This window comes from Chionomys nivalis, chromosome X (genome assembly GCF_950005125.1).
Source record: "Chionomys nivalis chromosome X, mChiNiv1.1, whole genome shotgun sequence".
NCBI lineage: Eukaryota > Metazoa > Chordata > Mammalia > Rodentia > Cricetidae > Chionomys > Chionomys nivalis.
In genome coordinates this window covers 69,108,355-69,131,389 of record NC_080112.1, presented here as the reverse complement: position 1 = coordinate 69,131,389, position 23,035 = coordinate 69,108,355, and the positions used below count along the sequence as shown (strand labels likewise).

At 44.4% G+C, this 23,035-nt stretch overlaps 1 protein-coding gene across 1 annotated transcript; it reads right to left on the bottom strand.

Moving 5' to 3' along the window:
- Window positions 1-2,306: 2,306 nt before the first annotated feature.
- Window positions 2,307-23,035, bottom strand: Dgat2l6 (diacylglycerol O-acyltransferase 2 like 6). Its single transcript, XM_057760551.1, has 7 exons — window positions 22,951-23,035; window positions 7,796-7,906; window positions 7,479-7,549; window positions 6,906-7,110; window positions 5,462-5,636; window positions 2,892-3,103; window positions 2,307-2,461 (listed from the first exon to the last, which is right to left on the bottom strand). The coding sequence occupies exons 1-7, from the start codon at window positions 23,033-23,035 to the stop codon at window positions 2,307-2,309; spliced, it is 1,014 nt and encodes a 337-aa protein (XP_057616534.1).

The following is a 23,035-nucleotide window of genomic DNA, read 5'->3' as shown; positions in this document are numbered from 1 at the left end:
ATCAGGGTGACTGTGGTCTCATAGAAAGAATTTGGCAATGCTCCTTCTGTTTTTGTTTTTTGGAATAATTTGAGGAGTATTGGCATTAGCTCTTCTTTAAATGTCTGGTAGAATTCTGTGTTAAAACCATCTGGCCCTGGGATTTTATTTTATTAGGAGACTTTAAAGACTGCTTCTGTTTCCTTAGGGATTACTGATCTTGATTTAACTTTGGTAAATGGTATCTATGAAGAAATTTGCCCATTTCTTTTAGATTTTCCAATTTTGTGTAGTACAGGCTTTTGAAGTGTGACCTAATGGTTCTCAGGATTTCCTTGGAGTAATGTCCCTTTTTTTTGTTGTTTCTACACTATTAATTTCATTTAGTTGACATAATTTTCTAATGAACTATTTTTTCCTGACATACACTGGACACAATTGTGATGGCTAATCTTACTTGTCAACTTGATAACATCTGGAATCAATTAAAACTCAAGATGCTGTCTAGTCAGCAAAGGATTGTGTTAATCAGATTATCTGAAGCAGGAAGTCCCACCCTAAATCTGGGTCACACTTTCTGGTGTCAGTTCACATGAAAGAAGGAAGCTTTGCTTTTGCCTGCTTGCACCCTTTTGTTGGCAAATTCGTCTATCCTGTTGTGAGGCCTTCCTTCACTGGTATTAGAACCAACTTCTTCATGATTTAACACAGACTGAAGATCAGGAGCTCTCCAGGAATCCATAAGGGCTCCAGCACCAGATTGGGAGTGCTGAGACATCCAGCCTAGCAGACTGAAAAACTACTAGAGTCTCTGCTTTCTTGTATTCATTCTACAGTTCTGTTCTTTAAAGAACCATGCCTATTTTTTCTGGCTTAAGAACTAGTTTTGTTGGAGGACTATGGGACATTACTTAAGGAAATTTGATTGCACTGGGGATGTAGTGCAGTAGCCTGAGTGGTTAGCATGCACAACACTCTGGCTTGATCCTCAGCACTACATCAAACCAGGTATGTTGGCACATGCCTATCTATAATCCACGTTTCTGGGAAAGAAGGCAGGAAGATCATATTTTCAAGACTGTCTTCAGCTATCTAGTGACTTAGAAGCTAGATAGGTTTGTGGTCAATGTACAACAATGTGTACTTGTGTGAAAGGGTTCTGTGTGACGATGCCATGTACAATGTACATACATACGCAATGAGGTGCTTCAGAGAAAAAATGGAAATCAAAATGATAAATATGCCTCTAGAAAATGAGGGAGTAGTGATTTAGGTATGTTGGAGAGAACTTTGGTTTGGAATTCATGAGACATGGGTTTGAATGCTTGTTGTATACAAAATTGTATGGCTTTGGACAAGTTACTAAATTTCTAAGGAGTCTAGCTACTGGTAAATGCGAATGATGGTAAATACAGTCTCATAGGGATGGTGTGAACACTGGGACAAAAGATGTGAATTTGATGACCTAGCATATAGCAGGTATTTGACATCAAATTAACTTATGGCTGTTGAAGAGTCTGGTCACACCCTCCTTCTGGTCCAGGACGGTTTCCGTGGGATCAGAAGCAGCAGCTGCTCTGTGGACATCTGGCCCAGTTGCTGGGCTTTTGCTCTACTATGGAGCACCTGTGCTTCCATTCCTTCACCCTTTATATGAAAAAGCATCAAGGACGGCTGAGGAAAAGAAATGGGTTGTCTGCACATTAGCAGAACTACCGGGTGACTAGGAAGGAGTTGCACAGTGCTTTATTCTGGAGCTTCGTTGTTGCGGGTGAAACAGCGGGGCTGCACTGCCATCTGAAACACCAGCATAGTTGACAGAGTCCTATCTGAATTCGGAAGCCACAGTTCAGGCCCCCTGCTGACCCAGTCCTTAAATAATAAGGGCCTGGCCTTAGAGGATCCAACCCAGTTCTGTTTTAAGTCAAGCTTCCAAGCTTAAACCTAAATACTAATGATGGCACCAAGGTTTGTGGAGAAGAAGCACAGAGTTCGTTGACTTCTCATTGCTTTTATTATGGAGTTGATGACTGACTTCCAAGACTCCTAAACTGGGTCATTGTCATAAAACACCAAAGCGTGACAGAGCTACCCCCTCTGTTAGTCAGCCTTCACTAGTCCTCTCCTGTCTTCCCTTTACCCAGTCTGTCTTGGCTACATGGGTGGGGGTTCAGTTGCTGGACTGCCAATTCATTCAGCACTTCTGGCTCAGTTGGCATCTCTTCACGTCTTTAAAATCCACCTCTGTCCCCAAATTCTCCCTTCCTTGTGGCTTCACTCAGATCTCTTCTGGATTTGAGCTGTAGTTACAGAGATTCTGGTTCCTGTTATATAATTGTCAATTCCTGGGTCTCAGAGAAGCCATATTCCACTTTGTGCTGGTCAAACAGCTTGCGTAGGGCACTGATGTAAAGCTCAAAGTACTTTGTCACCGTCTCCTTGTCGGGATCATTGATCTTGGGGATTGGCAAGGGTTCTCCAACTATGGAGGAGAAGAGACAAGCATCAGAGTCCCTACCCCAACGACACCACCCACATCTCAGTAGGGAGCCCATTCCAACAGTATCCAGTCCCCCTCCCTTCTTTCTTCCCTCTTGTTGCAGCTATGTTTTGGAGCTCATTCTCTGGTTACTTAAGTTTCACCAATGTCCCAGAGAATGAAAGCAAACACAGGAAAGAGCTGAATGAGTGTACTTGGATAAGGATGTTTCTCTGACAGCCGATGAGCTCTGTCCCACCTATGGATGCTCCCCACTGTTTGGCTGCCCTTCCTACTCTGCTTTCAGCTGCACCTATTGCAATGCCCCTTAGTAGACCCTCCCTGGCTGTGAGCCAGATTGCCTGGGGATTGGTGGGTGACTTTGGGTGGAAGACCAAGAACTTGAGTGGCCTAGAAAAAGCAGAAAGCTTACCAACGGTGGTAATTGGGTGATTGAAAGGCAAGAAGCCCCAGGACCCCCGAGTGAGGCCCCTGCCATGGAAAGTACAGAAGTTTAGGCCTAGGATTGTTTTGCCAATTTTCTGGAAGTTTTTTTGGAAGAACCTTAGCCATGTGCCTTCACGGAAGGTCTCTTGGTTGAAAACCTCATTCTCACCAAAGGTGTAAGATGGGACAAGGTACGCCCTGCAAAGAAAGGGACAGCAATATGAGCTGAGGCAGCCCCCCTCACCCCCAGCAACACTCTGAGGTGGGAAACATCCCCAACCTCTGATAAGATTCCAAGCACCCAGACATCTCCGGCCTTATGTTTTGTTCCTGCCATACCACTTCCTCCAATGGAGCATCAGTATGGCTGCTGCGTCTTAGCCCATGATGGGAAGAAGTAGCTCGGGAGACTTCGCCACTTCATTCAGCATCCAGAATGATTTTCCCAAATTACACAGGCATGCATGCCACTCCCCTGCTTGAAGTTCTCCCAGAAGTCCTCACTGCAGCCTTCGCTGCTTAGCACAAGCTCTGTGCCCTCGCCCTTTCTGTGTGCCCAGGTTCCTCACTACTTAACCACAGTTAGTGTGCCAAGTGTTCTCTCACGAGTCTGTATGTTCTATTCCCTCTGCCTTCTCTCTACGTGACAAAGCCCATTTGACCGTTCAGTACTCCGATTCCCCACTGCAGATTTGTTATCCCTCAGCTAGTGCTTTTCTCTCTCCTGCTTTCCCAATCCAGGCCCTGCCTTATAGTCACTTCCTTACCCAGCTGACCAATCAGAAGTAAAAACCCTGACAGTTCTCATTGAATCCTTGGGGTCGGGTCTGGGGCAGTGCTGCATATATATCATCTGGTTCCTCATCCAATGCCTGAGCTTTCACTTCTGTTTGTTTGTTTACTGTACTGGTTTTGAGGTGCTGGGGATTCAGATTTTTAAGCTGGAGACAGGATCTTGCCAACTTGTCCAGGCTGGATTTGAACTTGTAGTCTTCCCTCTTCAGATTCTAGAGTAAGGGGGGTTACAGGTAACTGCCACAATGTCTGGCTCTTTTCCCATTTCATTCTGACTGGCAACTCCTACTCATATTTTAACTTTAACATGGTTCAGATGTCACTCTCTGATGAAAGATCTAGTCTGAGACAAGGTCTTTCTATAAATTGATGCTGTCATAGCAATTTGCATATGTCTCGCGTATCACATGTCATTTTTCCAACCCATTTCCATTGAGTTCTTTTTTCTGTGCCAGCACTGTTTTAGGTCATGGGGATACACCAGTGAACACAAAGGAAGAAGAAAAATCTCCATACTTATGGTGTTTACGAGCAGCGATGGAGTAGGCCATGGGAAGAATAGTAAGCAGTGAAGTCAGGGAAGTGGCCGAAGACCAGCTTCTTCAAGACCTTTTGCTCTGTGTGGCCTGGGAGTCATTGGGGGCATTTTGAGATGTGATACAATTTGACTCATGGTTACCAGGATTGTTCTAGCTACAACTGGGAATAGAATCTTGGTGGGGGAAGCAAGGACAGAGGCAGAAAGAGCAGTTCCAAGAGTTGTAATGATCCAGTAGAGAGATAATGGGTGCTTAGATAGTAGTTCTAATGTATGGGGATAGTAGTTGGGATGTAAAGGAGCTGGAGTCTGCATATGTTTTGTTATGATATGTGCATGTACTTGTCATCTACATTAGACTGTGAGTCCATAAGTGCCAGGTATTGTTTATTCCTGTATTTCAATGTCCTATACTAACCTTGACACACTCTCTGGGGGCATCCCCTGAGTGGCCATCCCCTGAACTCTCAGCCAGTTCCTTCATTGCCCTTGGGTGGTTGGTAGGGGGGTAGGGGAAGAGGGGGAAGTGGTGCAGGAGAATTGTCTGTATTCTGTCAATCATGTTATAAATAAATGCTGATTGGCCAGGCAGGAAATATAGGCGGGAAAACCAGACAGGAAGTAGAAATGATGCAATGAGAACAGGAGAATTCTGGGAAGGAGGAGGTTGATTACTCCCATTCCTGCCCAGACCACCAAAGCAGAAGGATGTGATCTGCCTCGCTGAAAAAAGGTACTGAGCCACATGGCTAACATAGATCAGAAAAATGGGTTAATCAAGATGTGAGAGTTAGCCAGAGAGAGGCTAGAGCTAATGGGCCAATCAGCTTATAATTTATGGAGACCTATGTGTGATTTTTCTCTGGGACTAAATAGCTGGGGTACCGGGCGGGAAAAAAACCACAACAACAAGCAGGCCTGGGCCCCCACTCATGTTACAGGTGGTCCTCAGGGTCTCCCAGTGAATGAGAGAACACAGCCACTCTCTCAGAGTGCCAGACTAGTGAATCCTTTTCTGCTCTTCTTTCCCCAACTTCAAGATCTAAAAGTGCCCACCAAGTGTTTGGAGGTTCAAATAACACCCCCAAGCATAATGTGAAGGGTAACAGGAAATAATCAGAGGAAAGGAGTATCTGACAGGTTTCCCAGAGAGGGTGTCATTGTAGATAGAGCTACAGAGGGCTAAGGCACCATGACAAGAGTCCCCGGACCTAGAGACCCACCCTGTCTTCAGTGCTAGCTTCACAAAACCTTTATGATTTTTGAGGTAGATTGTGGAGACTCCCGGGCGGCACAAGAGGGCTTCAGAAGCTCCACCCACCACAACGATCACAGCATTGCCAGAGCCTTTCTGGGTCAGCTTGTGCTTCAGGGCCAACTCACTCACTGGACATATACCTGTGAAACCAAAGAGTCAAGTGGATAGAATGAACTTGGTGCCCAAATGTGGGAGAAGGCTTCTCCCGGGATCTTCCTGCTAGAGACAGTTACCATCTTCTGTCTTCGGTCTTCACGCCTTGAGTTAGCCCTAGCCTGAGAAGGTATTCTTAGTGGCAGCTGCTTACTTACCTTGGTAGGACTTTGGGCTTCTACGGTAAGGGCTATACTGTTTTTCCCCCTTGCTTTTATTTATGGTTTCTTGTCTTCCAGATGAACCCTTTTCCTTTCTCCTCACAGACTGTAGAGCTATCTTACTCTCTGTCCAGGCTGACCACTATGGAATCCCCCAGAGGTATTTCTTCTTGAGGTAATCAGGCTAGCCACCACCAGTGTGCTTCCTCCCTAAGAGTAAGCTGACAAAAGGATCCTTTGGCTCGGATTTTGGGTGAGCAGGGAGACCAAGCCAAATTGAAAGGTAGATGAACAATGGAATGTGGATGACATTCTGTTGTTCAACATTCATCACTTTGAAATCCCATTTTTGCATTGAATTCATCTGTCTGGGATGGCAGAATTTGCATACAAGGTCTAGCCATCGAGAGAAACCCTTGCACCTGGACATACCAACCTAAGAGGGGCACTGAACCATCTTCTGGGATTCCCCTCAAGATAAATGTAGCTTACCTTTAGTTTGCCTTCAGCTGTTTGCTGATGTCCAGAAAGATAAACATTCATCCAGAGAGAAGGGAATCTGTCACAGTGTCCTGATTTGAAGCCTGAGAAGTTGTCCTGAATTCTGATGGATGATTGTCCTTTATCCTTTGGCATATTAAGCAAGGATGAAGGGATTCCCAGGAGATGCAGGACATGGACCAAGATTGTATGTACTAACTGGCATGAGAGACTTTATAAAGTCTTTACGGTGCCTTGGAAGGAGAGCTGAAAGGAGCCAGTTGCCATCTCAGGAAAGAATCTGGTACGATTTCCCCTGTATTTTACATTTAGAATGCTGCTTTTTTTCTCTGCTTTCCATTTGGGCTTGATTCTGCACTTAGCCTTCTGATTGCCCTTTGTAAGGAATCCTGGCAACTCGAGAATGTCTGTAACTTGCCCTGCTGCCCAATTGAACTGCCTCTCATCCTTTGTACAGAAACTGATACATACTCCCAACGCCGGCTGAACTCTTTAACAAAGTTAACAGAGTTTTCTATCACAAAGCGACTGTGGCGCTTATTGGGGTAGACATCTTGAGTTGGATTTCAGAATGGGATGATTTCTTGTACCTACCCATGGACATTACATACTCTCGCACAATTGGGATCCAGAAGATTCCTTCCAAAGTTGCTAAAAAGGGAGTGATCGATGGGAAAATCCTGGAAAAGCCAGTGGCCTCAGTAGCAAAGTTGATGAAGGCACCAAAAGAGAGAATGCCATGGGGGTGACTGACAATGATGTAGTTGTGCTTGGGAGAAAGGTCATGGGTCTTCACCAGCTGTTAGAGGAAGATTGAGGGAGACTGATCAAGCAGAAGGAAGAAAGAATGTGAAAACTCAGAGCCAAGCCAACAGCCTCTAGATCTTTGCTCATTAGGATTTATTGTCATGGAGATCTCCAGGGATCATGGTGCTAAGCGATGCTGGCCTGGGTTTGACATGGTAGAAAAGTATTGCTCACCTGTCTCCCCACCTGCCCATCTATTTTGGATTTATGTTCTACATCAGGCCTCTAAGTGTTCGCTTTCACTGCTGGCCGTCAGAGCCCTTGAAAACCTGGGTCTCCTTGTGGATGGGGAGTTCAAGCAATAAGGAGCAAGGGTATCTGGAAGAAAGATGGGTACCCAAAGGAAAGGCAGTTAGTTACCTTTACTGGGAAGTAGCTTTGGAAATACTTCCAGAGAGTCCAGTTTCGCACCCAAGCTGAACGCCTACCGTCTGTGGACAGAGGACAAAGAGAAGAACGAATGAGCCATTGCTAGTCCCCCTACCCCTCCCAGAGCTGAAGAAGAGTTTACCCTTTGTTCCTCAGGCTACAGAAGCAGCCTCATTCTTAGGCGCTTAAAGTTTCTTGGGAAGCCAGCCAGACCTTTCTCCTCTTCTCCTCATCGTTCCATCCACTTCCCTCTTCCCTGTCCCTATGACTCCACCCTTAGGGCCCACAATCCTGCCCACATCTCTTACCTTGACTGTGTGTGTTCCAGTCACAGACAAGCCAGATTAAGGAGAGCACAGCTAAGGGCCATAGGCTACTGAAGAGCAGGCAATAGGGTATACCTAAGATGGGAATAGCTCCTGAGGAGACACAACCGATACATGCCCTTCAGTTTCGCTCGAGGCTTGATACACCTCTCACAGCCTCATGTCACCTCTGCCTCTCCACTGAGGGAGCAGGCAAGGCTGCTGTGGGGATCGTCTTCTCTTTTCCCCTCAGCCATTGCCTATCTCTTGCTCTGCCTCAGGCTGCTGTCTGGGTCCTTGGATCTGGGTCCTCCTGAAGTCTGAGATGAAGTTCTTAGAGCAGGCCTTCAGCTCGAGTCAAAGGGCAGGACTGCTTGGCAAAAGGGAAGAGAAGCACATTGGGATGGTGGCTGATTGTCCTCACCCTGGCAGTTCAGGAAGTTCCTTATAAAAGTTAGATTTTCCTTGCTTTGTTGAACCGATAGAACCACACATTCTGAGGGTAGAGGCCTACCTGCAGTGTCCAGGCAATGTGACGCTGTGAAGAAAGTGTAGATTAGAAACTGCTTTATTGTATTTATTCTGTTCCCTTCAAAGGGTTCTGAACTGTTCAGAAGAGGGGAGTGTGACTCTGTTAGCAGAGAGACATGAGAGGCTGGAAAATGCACACATGTTACGTCTTACAGCAATAACATAACACTGTCTTTGTTAAACAAATTTGTTCATTTAATTAAAAAAATTATTTATTTATTTTTTCTCCTGAGATGGAAGCCAGGGCCTTGTTCATGCTAGACAAGTACTCTACCACTGAACTACATCCTCGGCAGTGGGGTCCACTTTAAATCAGCATAAAGTCTTAGGCCACTTGCTCTGAGTACTCCAGGGTGTAGCTCACAGAGTGCAGCTCACAGAGGCCCTTATGTTGCCAAGACATCAACACAGGTTGGGTTTAGCAGCACATTCCTTTAATCCCAGCACTCAGGAAATAGAGGCAGGTGGATCTCCACCAGTTTGAGGCCAGCCTGGTCTACAGAGTGAGTTTGAAGACAGCCAGAGTTACATAGCAAGACCCTTTCTCAAACAAACAAACAAACAAACAAACAAACAAACAAACAAACAAGCAGAAAAGACACCAACACAGCAGGTGTGGTTTTGAGATGGTGTCTCAGGGCTAGCCAACCCAGTGCGGCACATCCAGTATGGAGAGGAGAGGGTTTTCTTGTGTTCGCTTCAGTTAGTGCTGCTGTGGTACTGGATACAGCCTTTCCCCAGCTCCTCAAAATGTCCAGGGCGGTCCAGATTTTCTGTTGCCTCTCTGACTCCCACAACAGTCTGCAGTCAGTGTTCCTACACACGGGGAAGGGGAGCTCCCCAGACCATGCCTAGCCCTCTGATACCTCCTCTAAACTTCCTCCCTATTTGACTTTGATGCTTAAGCTATCCACCTCTTCTCATAGCCGTCCCTTAGCTTTCTCCAATCTCCTGTCTTCTTGTAGACTCCAGCAGACCATGCCTGTATGTCAGCACTATTTTCTGACCACAAATGTGGGATTTCAAGAGGTAGAAGAGCTGGAGTGGTGGTGCACACCGGTGATCTTAGCAATGGCAGGAAGACCAAGAGTTTAAGGACATCTTTGGATACCTCATGAACCTGGGCTACATGAGACTCTATCTCAAGGGGAGAGAGACAGAGACAGAGACAGAGAGAGTCTCTATATACTGTTGACTGTTCTGGAACTCACTGCATAAACCAGGCTGGCCTTGAACTCACTCAGATCCTCTTACCTCTGCCTGAGTGCCGAATGCCTACCAGGGATTGAAACCAGGGTCTCACAGATGCTATACAAGCACTCTACCACTGAGCTATGCCCCCAGGATGAAAGTCTGAATCATCTAAGGATAGCTCATCTCCTCCTAGGAGTTAGAGCATCCCTCCTGCTGTTAAAAATGTGATGTCCAGTCACCTTTCAGCCCATCCCAACATATGACCCAAATAAAACCTGTGCGAAAAGCAGCTAGAGGGAAAAATTTCCAATATTCTCACTTTGTAGAACCGTGGGGGAATCAACCAAATTCCTTTTGACACAAAACTTTTGGTAGCCTCCGATGGGCATGACCACTGGTTCTCCACTTCAACCAAATCAGGGTCTGTAGGCCCTGACTTGCAAAGCCCTCACAGGAAGAAAGTTATGTGCGAGCAGCCAATTGCTACCATATAGCAATGGTGTGAGCTAGAAGCAGCTCTTGCGGCACCCAGATATCCTGCACAGAATCTAGGTGCAGGTCACTGAGGATGTAGGAATGCCCAGTGGCCAACCCAGTCAGTGGTAGAAGGGCACAGCTGGGCTCTGGGCTAACCTCTCTGTTTTGGGGGATACAGGAAGGTGGGCCCTGGGCAAGCACAATGGTATATCCACTTCCTGGGAGGCGCCACATCACCTCTTATTTCCAACCGTATTTGTTGGAAACTTTAGAGTTTTCTCTAGATAAGACCATGCCATCTACTAATAGGCAACTCCACTTCTTTTTCAGTTTTGATGTCCTTCATTTCTTTTCCTTTCCAAATTGCCCTAGCTAAGAATTCTAGTACTCTATTGAAGAGAAAGGATAAGAGCAGAAAAAGCTTCATCTTTTCGTTGTACATTGAGTATGATTGTAGCTGTGAGTTTTTTATATGTAGTCTTCACTATGCTGAGAAACAGTTCTTCTATATCCAATTTGTTATAAAATTTACCTTGAATGAATATTGAATTTTGTTAAGTTGATTTCTGTATTTATTGAGACAACTGTGTGATCTTTATTCTTCTTTGTGTTAAGGTTATGATTTTTATTCTTCTTTGTGCCAAGGTTGTGACTAGCATTTACTGACTTTAACATGTTGAAATTGTGCATATTCACTTCCAAGGGATAAATATCACTTGACCATGGTTTCGATGTACTATTGGCTTTGGTTGCCAGTGTTTTGCTGGGGAGCTCTGCTTCTGTGTTTATCGGGAATGTGGGCTTCTACTTCTCTTGGAGCATTCTATCACAGTGATGCTAACTTTGTGCTTTTTTTATAAGTTTATATTTTAATAATTTGTTTTTAATTTTATATGCATTGGTGTTTAGCCTGCGTGTTTGTCTTGTGAAGGTGTCAGATACTGGAGTTACAGACAGCTGTGAACTGTCATGTGGGTGCTGGGAATCAAACCCAGGTCCTCTGGAAGAGCAGTCAATGCTCTTAACTGCTGAGTCATCTCTCCAGGCCCCATGATGCTGACTTTGTGAATGAATTGGACCCCTTCTCCTCTTTAGCTTTTTGGGAAGAGTTTAAGTATTGTTGATAGTAACTCTTCTTTGAATGTTTAGTAGAATTCAGTGACAATGTCGTCTGATCTTGGGCTTTGATTTGTTGAGGTTTCTGATTACTGACTCTTATTAGTATATGCACATCTTCTGACTTGTATAGTTTATATTTGTTTTTCTGTGATTCATACCTGCTAGGCTGCGTATGTCTAGATATTTATCCACTTTGTTTAGGTTATACAATTTTTTGTTTATATGATATTTCTCATAGCAGTCTCTTGAGATTCCCACTCTTTCTCTGGTGGTAGTTATAATGTCTCTTTAATTTTTAAATTTCACTTAATATTCACTTTTTGTTGGTTTATCAGCTAACTATTTAATTTTATCTTTGTCTTCAAGAGACTAATTTTTGCTTTTGTTGATATTTTCATTTCATTTATTTTTGTACTGATCTCTATTATTCCTTCTTCATGTTATCATTAGTGAACCTGGTTTGTTCTGCTTCTAGTTCCCTTGAGGTATAAATTTAAGTTTCTAGCTATTTGAGATCTTTATTTGTTCTTTAATTAGGTGCTTATCAACATCAACTTTTTGTTGAATGCATAAGTATTTGATTTGAGGAAGTATTTAATGGTGTTGATTTTTAAATGTCTATTTTCAGTTGCTTCTTATTTTGACCTTCCCTTCCTCCCTTCTTTCCGTCCTCCTTCTCTTCCATCCTCCCTCCCTCCCTCCCTCCCTTCCTTCCTTCCTTTCTCAAATGGGATCTCATTGTGTAGTCAGCCTAGATTGGCCTTGATCTAGCAATCTTTCTACTTCAGCCTGCTGAATGCCTAAAAAACAAACAAAAGAAGAAAAAATAAAACCAAAAATACACAAGCACATGAACACATCATAAATTTCTTAGGATTCTTTTCTGGGTAATCATGCTATCTGTAAACATTTTACTATCTTGTCTCATTTGCTAGTAGTGAAGGTGCTTTCCCATAGAGGTAATTTTTCTTTTTCTTGTGTGTGTGTGTGTTATGATTCATGCATATGTATATTTACACATGTGCAGGTGAAAGTGTGAGAGTGTACGTGTGTGGGTGCATGTGCAGGCCCAAGGTTGATGTCATTTGTCTTCCTTGATTGGTCATAGGGTTTCTCTCTGAACTCAGCAACGTCTATCCTAGCTTGTCAGTGCACTCCAGGGATTTTTCTGTCTCTGCTTCCTGAGTGCTGGGATTACAGGCAGCGGACACACCTGCCTGGTCTTAGGTGGATTCCGGGGAGCCAAGCTTCAACCCACATGCTTGTGCAGCTAATGCTTTATTCGTGGAACCCTCTCCCCAGCTCCTTTGATTTATTTTATTAATTTCTTAGATTTTTGAGACCATAATATAACTGTCTACAACCACTGAGTTAGAACCATGGCTTCCCTTGAGTCAGTTAATGATCTCTACCAGTTCTGCTATTGCTCAAACGATTCTGCTCCCCACTTCCAGGCTACCACGTGCTCAAAGCCATCATTATCTCTCTAGGTGAGTCTGAGTGCCTTTGAAGCCAATTGCCTACTTTCCCTTGGATCTGGGTGCAGTCAGTAGAGTGAATTTAAATCTGATTCTGTCACTGTGCAGCACATAGCAGGGACATGTGTCAAAAAGGCATGCCCATGACTTGGTGAGTACTTATTGATTCTCACTTAGCTATAAATATAGAAAGGTAAGAGAATAAATGGCCTAGGCATGGTGGTGTGTGCCTATAATTGCAGCTCTGGGGAGACAGAGGCAGAATTTACATGTTAGGAAAGTGTCCATTTTGAAAGAAGCCCAGCCTCCAGGGTTTGGTCTAGACGGCGGGGGCGCTTTGAGATCCAGTCCCCGACTTTTCCGTTGTACTATGTTTCAGGCCCTTCAGCTCATTCTGATATTGGGCTTCAGGGTTTCTCTGCATGCTGGCTTCTTTGCCAGCATGCCATTTCTGAATCACTTTTCAGACCTCAGGATAAATGTCATATGTTCAATAGTTTGAGGCCACCTTTGACAGTTTTCCTTCTTCTAAATAAAAAATTTCTGCCACTCATCCCCCTCTCTCCATCTCCACTGCTACTGCTGTGCTGGGAGGGGGAATTGCTTCCCATCTCCCCTGTAGCCTTCTGTCTGCCTTCAGCTGCTGGGAACTCCCTTCCAGTTTTCTGAACTGCTCCTCGACATTTTTGAAATGCACATTTCCATGTTCGCCTTTTCCAAAAACCATTAATGTGTTGCTGAGCAAATCAAATCGCAGCATATTTACAGAGTTCTCTCCTGATCAGACTCAAGTATTTCCTAGCCCTGTCTCGCAGTATCTGCCCTCACACTTCCCGTGCTGGTTCTCAGAGTGTGGTGCCCTCACCACTCACAGGGACACCAGGTGATATGAGAGGGTGGCATATCGTTGGGATGCTTTTTTGAACATATAACGACTAAAGGTGAATTCATTGTAGCAATAAAGACTTTGGCTCAAAAAAGAATTCTGACTACAGAAATTATTCACTTAACGAAAGCATTATGTTGAGTAGCGTAGATGGTATACATAGCTGTGGAACAAACCAGAAGGCTGAAGCAGAGGAATCGGGTGCCCAGGTAGCTCAGTCAGTCCTCACTCAGCCTTCGACCACACCACATCAGTCCACATTTCTATGTAAGCAGCCGTTCTGTTCTTTTATTCTGATTACTTTCGCTCCAACTTTCTGCCCACCAAATTTCTGTCATCCTTCAAGGCTTACCTTAAAAGATACTTCCTTGATGATATCTTTGATGGTTCCCCAAGCAGAATTAAAAATTTCCTTCTCGGCACACTTGCAACATAATACCTGTGCCTCTGTCTGTTGCTGTTTTATTGTGTTTGCTTGTGAGTACCACATCTGCCTATCTCTCTCCCCAGAAGACAGCTATAGCACATTGCCCAGTATGGGGCGGTGACTCATGCCGAGCTGTTGCTACATGGAATTGTATAGTAACCTGGATTTCCACATTCTCCAAGTGGCAGGTGAAAGTTAACAGGATGAAAAACACCTGTGACCTTATTCTCACCAAGGAAACGCCTTTGACAGCCCTGTGTGCTTGTCAGGCTAGAGCGACCAGCTGTTCTCAGTATTAGCCCAAAACCCTTCTAGACAGAAACATTACGCTTCAGGGCGATGGCCAAAGTCTGAGTGTTGGCGGTTGGCTCAGTGCTTTCAGAAATCCAAGAACGTAGTGAGATTATCCAAAATAATAATAATAATAATAATAATAATAATAATAATAATAATAATAATTCTGTGCTTCTTTTGATTTTTTTGGAACTAAATCAATGATAAATACTACTTGTCAGAGTCGATGTGAATAAAATAATTGAACAAGCATCGGCTGAGCCTACCCCTTAGGAAATCTCTGTGCTAAAGATCAGGAGGAGATTGTCAGGGACAGGAAGAGAAAGGTGAAGGGACTAACTGTGGAAGTGGAAATAAGCCGGGCCTGAGATGGGGAGTGCCGAGCAGGGATTAGGAGACAGTGCTAGTCGGGATCCCGTGTGCATTGGCACACCGAGAATCTCACTTTACAGGTGATGGGATGAAGGCTCAGAGAAGACACACATCTTCATTCCAAGTCTTGAGAAAAAGGAGATTACATCTGTTGGGTCTCGATTAAGTATCTGACATGTATTATGTGACAAGGGCTATTTTAAGACCTTCTTGGTGGTAACTCACATCAATAGACATAGAAAACAAAGTTCTTGCCTTCCAGAACCTCTAGTTCTTATGTGGAAGATACTTCCCAAGATGAAGTTCAATTGCTAGAGGAAATGAGCATGGAAGATCTTGAGTAAAGGCCTGGAAACAGTAACGTCCCAGGGCTTTGAGTAACGTCCTGATCGGCTGAAGTACATAAAGGAGACATGAAATGGGTTGGGCCTGGGAAGCAAACTGCAGAGATGAGCCCCGATACTAAAGGCCATAAACCAGGAAAAGATAAGAAGCAGATAAATGGTAAGGAGCCCATTAATTGCAGGAAGAGTTTGGGGTAACTGTGGGAACAGGAGAAACTGTAGGTAGGGAGTCGGGAGAAGGGGTTCTGTAATTCATATGACTGGGAGTGGAAATCTGAACAGGGCTATGCTTTCTCCAACCAACTTGAAAACTGCCATGAAAGTCAAATGTGATGATACATGTCTGTCTTCCTAGTGCTTGGGAAGCTGGGCTTTATAGTGAGCCCCTGTCTCAAAATAAAACAAAACAAAAAAGAAAGAAAAGAGAAGAGAAGAGAAGCAAAGAAAAGAAAAGGGAGAAAAAAAGATGCCACGGAGATTGAGATTTTCCAGGTGAGTGCAGTTAATTGGATGTAGGAATGCTAGGGCATAGCGAAGGATCTCATCTGGGCCTGCAGGCATGCATCAAATGTGCTCAGTTTCGTAGGACCCCATTATTATTCTTTTGGAAGCTACTATCAAATCAGAGTCTGGGTTGCCTGAGTTTGAAACACATCCTGTCTCGGTGGTTCAAATGGCAAGGCTGACAGTCTTAAGAGGCTCTACTGTGGTCTGAAGGTATGCCTGAAAGTTCATGTGTTGGAAACCAGAGTGATGTCCAGGTTTTAAGAGATGGGACCTTTAAGATAGATTAATGCTGTTATTTCTGGAGCAGGCTCCTGATAAAGATGAGTTTTACTTTCTCTTGCTCCTCTCTTTTTTTTTGCATCCTCTCTCACTCTTCCAAATTCTTCCAGGGGAAGAAGACACAAGACAGCCCATTCCTGGCACTGGCACCTTGATATTGGGCGCTCCACTCTCCAGCACCCTAGGCAAAATACTATTATGCATGAGTTGCTCAGACTGTGGTATTTTGCTATAGCAACAAAAAATAAAGACAGATGGGACAGTGGAGCTTCAAATGATGTCAGTTTCTATAATAAAAAGGGAGAAAATCACCATGGGTTGAGTATGTTCTCACTTTGCTGGTTTGCAGAGCAGCTGTGAGAGTCAGGTTGTTCTGTTTCTACGGGAGAGGGGACCGTCTGACTCGCTCGAGGGCACACAGAAAACAACTGTCTTTCCTGCATGGGATCTTGTAGCAAGTAAGAGGCAGAGCTGATCTGCCTTACACCCAAGACTATGTCCTAATCTTTTGTAGTACCACAAACCAGAAGAAGACAAGCGCCCACACAGGAGGATGACTAAAGTGGCGGGGGGGTGTGTGCAAACATGTGGAGCGAATGGTTTCTCTCGAGGAAGATGAAATCTAGGAAGATAATATATTTAATGTCAAGTTTGCACCTATGAAAAAGAAAAGAACCAATTCTTGCTCTCATGGAGCTTATTGGCTAGAAGGGGATAAGGGGTTGCACCCAGTAAAGTCCTTGAATGTTACAATTTAATGGACAAAGGGTAGTGGTCCTGGTTAAACACTACATACCTTAATAAATAACTTTTTTCTGTCACTGTCTTTGTTTAGAGACAGGATCTTACCATATGGTCCTGACAGGCCTGGAACTCAGAATGTAGCCGAGGCTAGACTCAAACTGATGGCTCAACTGCCCAAATGTTGGGATTACAGGCTTGAGCCACCAAGCCTAGACGGGTCACAACCTCTTGAAATGTCTTGATTTGGACACCATACTTTTCCACTTTAGTGCTCTCCACAATGCCATAGTGAAAAGCGGGGTTTCTGGCTCCTCGTTTGAAAGTTAATTCAACTTCTGTAACTAAAATAGAAGGTTGTGGGTTTAATTTTTTAAGATATAAGAAATGTTATCCAGTTTATTTTTGAAAAGTGCCTTAAGCCTTCAGAAGTGACACAGTTTAGAAAGCAGGACAGAGAAGATAGGGTTCAAGTACTATCCCTCAGGAGAGGCACTGACAGTCTAGGAAGGCCACTCAACATCCAGACAAAGAACTAGGCAGAAGTTAAGGGTATGCCCTCATCCCCATAAGTAGATTGCTTGAAATACAAGCTTCACACAGGGGGATGAGCTGATTCAGGGTCAGAGTCACAGAGTGGAGGTGATCAAGGATGCTCAGATTACTAAATTTGTACACCATCAAGCTAGCCAAAGGAAACAATCGTTTTTGAGTATGAAAGGTATATGATCAGTCTTTTTTAAAGTTCTTGGCCCTGGGAATCTAGTTCAGTGTGAACATGAGGTCTTGGATTTAGTCCCCAAGACTGAAAGGAAGGAAGGAAGGCAGACAGACAGACTTGTGGGATCATGCAGCAGAATAGATTGGAGAGGGTGGAGACTAGAAACTAGAAGAGCAGAACTATTTTTCATAGCTCTGAGAGATGGCAACTCCAAACCCAGAAGTGTAGTTACCTTTTCGTACAGTTTGGCTCTGTGCTCTTTATTCTTTGGGGCCCACCATCCTTCTCCCAAATAAACACATGGAGGCTTATTTCTTATGAACCCCAGCTTATTTCTTGTTTGTTTGTTTGTTTGTTTTCTTTTGTCTGTGTGAGGATGTTGGCTCCCCTGGAACTGGAATTATAGATAGTTGTGAGCTTCCATGTGGGTGCTGGGAACAGAATCCTGGGTCCTCTGGAAGAGCAGCCAGGCCTCTTAATCACGGAGCCATCTCTCCAGCCTAGTTTGGTTTATTTCTAGACAGCTTTCCATAAATTATCCCGTCTATCTTTTGCCTCTGAGCTTTTACCTTTCTTTACTTCTTACTTCGTGGCCAACTGTGTGGCTGCGTGGCTGGCCCCTGATGTCCTCTTCTTCTTTTGCTTACTGACCTTCTCTCCTATCTATTCTCTCTGCCTGCCAGTCCTGCCTGTCCTTTCTCCTGCCTAGCTGCTGGCTGTTCAGCTCTTTATTAGACCAGTCAGGTGTTTTAGACAGGCTAAGCAACACAACTTCACAGAATTAAATAAATGCAACAGAACAGAATGCAACACATCTTTGCATCATTAAACAAATGTTCTACAGCATAAACAAATGTAACACATCTTCAAATAATATTCCACAATACAGAAGAGACATGTAGAAAGCAGAGCTCGGAAAGAAAGCTGGACCTCAGAGGGCTGTCCGAGCTTCCGTTTTCTCTAACTCATCTTCCCATCCTCTCTTCTCACTCTCTCCATCCTACTTGTCCCTTTGCCTTTTTGTCCTCAATTTCCTGTCTTCCCTATTTCCCCACCTAACATTCCGCGGGAGTTGATATTGGCTATGAGTCATCCGCAATTCTCTTAGCTTCTGAGCTTATTATCATCTTACTGGGTGTGGAATGAAACCTCATGACAGTTTTGATTTTCATTTTCCTAATGATTAATGCCACTGAGTATATCTGCATGTGTGTCTTGACTTGTTTTAGACAGATTATTGTTCTACTTGTATAACATTTTCTTTCTGTTCTTTCGAGAATATCATTCCGAGAGAAGCACCAAGGAGGCTCAGAGCATGACAGAAGGGATGAAGGGATAGAGGAGATAGATAAAGATAGAGGAGGAAGGGAGACTTTTCCATGCAGAGCACTGCCTGTGGCCCTAGCTAAGAAGATGATGATGTGAACTCTTATAGGAGTCCCAAACTTGGCCAAAGTCACAGTGATCTGATGTACTCCACGCTGATGTACTCCAGGACCCACGACCTTTTCATCATGCCAGCCTGCTTTTCCTTCCGGCCTCCTCAACCTACTGCCAAGATTTTCTTCACCTGGTACCTTCACATTCCTTTCTTGTGGCCCCTTCACTTATTACAGCCCACATTACAGTATAGTGATTTGTGTCTCTGCACAGCCCTAGCGCGTGAAATGTGTACAGTGGTGGGAACATCTGTTTCTGTCAGTTGATCACAAAGATTCTATAATTAGCTCATTGTTAGAGTTCAGCAAAGGCAACTCAAGGTCTTATAATGAATCTTTCCCCTATAACTATTGATGAAGAGATCTGTATATATTTTGGCACCTCAGTAGACACTATACTCTATGGGATAATTGCTTTGGTAATCTGCAGGACCCAGGATTCTTGAAAGAACAGAAAGAAAACGTTATACGAATGGAACGATAATCTGCCTAAAACAAGTCAAGACAGAGGGCCAAGACACACATGCAGACATGGTCAGTACCATTAGTTATTGGAAAATGCAAGTCAAAACCATGGTGAGGCTTCATTCCACACCCAGTAAGATGCTCAGAAGCCCAGAAGCCGAGGGAATTGGTGATGGTGCCAAGTAAGTTAAGGAATCTAAACCCTTGTGCACCATCATGAGACAAAGAAAATGGTGCAGCCTCTGTGCAGATCAGGTTGGCAGTTTTCCAAAACCAGCACCAAATATAATGTCATACAGCCCATAAATCCCCCTTTTTTGTATATCCTAAAGGTTAGAAAGCAGGGTTTCAAAGAGGTTGTTACACACTTGTACTTAAGACAATATCATTCCTAATAGCCGAGATGGAAAAGTGCATTAATGGGTGAGTGAATACACAACCTTTAGTGTAGCCAGGAAAGGGATACTTGATTTTTATAAAGGAAGGAAGTTCTGACACATGCTACCTACCACATGAATAAACTTAAAGACTTTCTGTTATGTGACATCAGCTAGTGACAAAAGTGACTAGAACATGATCATTTAGAACAGGGAAGCTCATGTGAACAGAAACTAGAATGGTGGTTTCCAAGCTGGCGGGCGAGGGGGGGGGCTTAGGGATTATAGGTTTGATGGGTATGGAGTTTTAGTTTAGGAAGATGAAAAGTTTTGTACATGGCTATAGAACACTACAGAACACTGTGTAACACAGTAGTTAGTGCAACTGAACGCTTAGAACAAGGAATTCTCTTCTCTCTATATTCGTTATAAGAAAAAAGCTTTAACAATGCAGACCAGAACAGATCCACTTGATGCTTCTGTGTTTTCACTGGTGACACAATGGTGCCATCATGTGTCCCTAGCATTCCCATTCCGCTCCTCCAACTCTTCCAGGAGGGCTGGGAGTCAGTGAGCTATAGTGGCCTTCTTGATCCCTTACATATGGTATCGCCGGATAGACCCTCTACTCTAGGCCTGCTGAAAGACAGTGTCCTTTGAAAGGCAAAACTGAGTAAAGAAAAGGATAGTCTAAAAATCATTTTCTGGGAGCAAAGTAAAACCACTGTACTGAAAATAACTGCCCAGAGTAGCCAGGGTGATGTGAGCATGTGTGTTCAAGCGCCATACCAAGGTGACCTCAAACATGAAAGTACTACCCCTCCCCCCGACACACCTACCTCTCCCCTCCTCCTTTTTTATGCTGCTGGGGTTGAAACCAGTGCTCAACACTGAGCCCTGCCTGGTGCCCTCAGCACTTCTGCTCTCTCCCCACTTCCGCTACTCTCTTAGCCTCCCTTTCTCTCACCCTTTGAGCTCCAGACTTGAAACAGTGGCTGCCAACCCAACACCACATCTCTTTGACCTTCCTCTGCCCTGGATTTTTCTACTCAAGGGGAATAACTTATCCAATGGGGTCTTTTTGAGAAAGTTGAAATAAAATGCAAAGGAAAACAGAAAGAAACTGAAAGGATAAAAACAAAAGTTCTGCCAAAAATATCTTTTTCTTTCCCTTCCTCTCCTCCCTCCCTGTATCTCCTTTCCTTTCCTTTCCTTTCCTTTCCTTTCCTTTCCTTTCCTTTCCTTTCCTTTCCTTTCCTTTCCTTTCTTTCTCCTTCCTTCCTTCCTTCCTTCCTTCCTTCCTTCCTTCCTTCCTTCCTTCCTTCCTTCCTTCCTTCCTTCTTTCCTTCCTTCCTTCCCTCCCTCCCTCCCTCCCTCCCTACCTCCCTCCCTCCCTCCCCCCTCCTTCTCTCCCTCTTCCCTCCTTCTCTTTCTTCCTCACCTACTACCTTCTTTCCTTATTTTCTTGCTGAGAAAGGGTCTTACTTTCTAGATCATGTTGACTCGGAACTCACTGGTCACTGTGTAGCCCAGGCTAGCCTTGAACTCACAGCAATCCTTCTGTCTAGGCCTCCTGAGTGACGGAATTACAGGTGTGAGGCCTGTGAGGCCTGCCTGCTTTCAACTTCCCTTTCTTTAAAATGTGTGTATCTATTATTTTCTATCAGCATCATTATTTGCGTATGAGGTGTGATGTGGGAGAGCGTAGGGGCACGTGTACCATGTTGTCTGTGTAGAGGTCAGAAGACAACTTGAAGGAGTCAGTTATTGCCTTCAGCTGTGGGCTCTGGGGACTGAAGTCATGTTTGAACAGCAAGACCTTTTACCTGCTGAGAAAAAACTCACCAGGTTTAATTTCCTTTTCTTGACACAGCTAAAGTTAAACAGACGATGAGCTCAGCGTGATTTGATTTTAATGAAGCTTAGGAAGCCTGCGTCTTCTAGAGGGTATGGGTCCCCTCTGACAGTCTGATGACGTATACAAAACCCTTCTTTGATTAATATTCTTAAGCGCATCAATAAAATACTCATCACATGAAGGCAGGGCACATATTAAAACACGGCTACCACATTACCCACAATCTGATACAGTAGCACGTATATGCCTTGCTCTATGAACTAAGAAACCAGCCTTAACGGCAGTTCTAATGACTACTGGAATTTGGAAGTCATCATTTGCATGAGTAAAACTTTGAGATGGCTTTAACAACTCCTTGAACGAAATGCAAATCTCTGCCGTGTCTGCTACTGACAGAATCAGAGGAGCTGCTTTTTGCATCCGAGGCTTATTGCCTACATTCATCACTGAAGGAATGGCTACATCCCATCTAGAGTGAATAACTAGAAAGCCACGTTTCTTTCCACCAAAACGGAAAGTCCCCAAGCTGCCCCTGAATTCTTAGTCTACAATGCTCTGGTTAAGAATCTCTGCTCTGAGCCGGGCAGTGGTGGTGCACGTCTTTAATCCCAGCACTCGGGAGGCAGAGGCAGGCGGATCTCTGTGAGTTCGAGGCCAGCCTGGTCTACAAGAGCTAGTTCCAGGACAGGAACCAAAAGCTACAGAGAAACCCTGTCTCGAAAAATCCAAAAAAAAAAAAAAAAAAAAAAAAAGAATCTCTGCTCTCATTCAGGAAGCAGAGGCAGTGAGTTCAAGGCTAGCCTAGTCTATAGAGTGAGTTCCAGGATGGCTGGGGCTACATAGAAGAGACCCTGGCTTGAAATCAAACAAACAAACAAGAAGCAAAACAAAACCCCCTCTGCTCTAACAGGGCATATAGTTTACTGTGATTTGGTACCATCTGTTCCCCACCCATCTCATCCCTCAGGATGCCATTATTTCTCCCCACCAAGTTTCTAAGCTCACCTCTGTAGTTGACCTCCCAGAAGGCCTTGGCTGCTGGTTTGAATCTTTGAGTTCATTGGCCCAACAGTGATCATTGAGTCTACTCAACATCAGCTAGCTTTTCCTGAAGATCTAATGTCACTCACGGAGACCTCGGACTTTACAGAATTCTTTTACAACATTCTTATACTAGGGGAATCACCCAAGATCTTTCTAGTAACACTAATCCATCAAGAAATCACCACTCTGCCGGGCGGTGGTGGCGCACGCCTTTAATCCCAGCACTCGGGAGGCAGAGGCAGGCGGATCTCTGTGAGTTCGAGACCAGCCTGGTCTACAAGAGCTAGTTCCAGGACAGGCTCCAAAACCACAGAGAAACCCTGTCTCGAAAAAAAAAAAAAAAAAAAAAAAAAAGAAATCACCACTCTGTCCCACCCTTACATATGATCCCTTTCAAGTAATGCATACAGTACAACTCCTGCAAAGACTGGGATAATATTTAAACCAGAATGGCCACAGGCTCCCTCCTGACCTCTGGGCCTCCACTCCAGTCTCCCCCCGCGGGGATGGAGGGACCCAAGCAGGTGCTGGCACCAGAGTCTTCCTCATGTGGGGATACCCGGCCTCTTTCTGGATCTGTTCTCTGGCCCTTGAGGTTTACTCACCTAAAATGACATAGACTGGGATCCACTGTAGGACAGAGAGTGTTCGGAGGCCTTCCTGCACATCTAGTTGGGAGAAAAAGGCCAT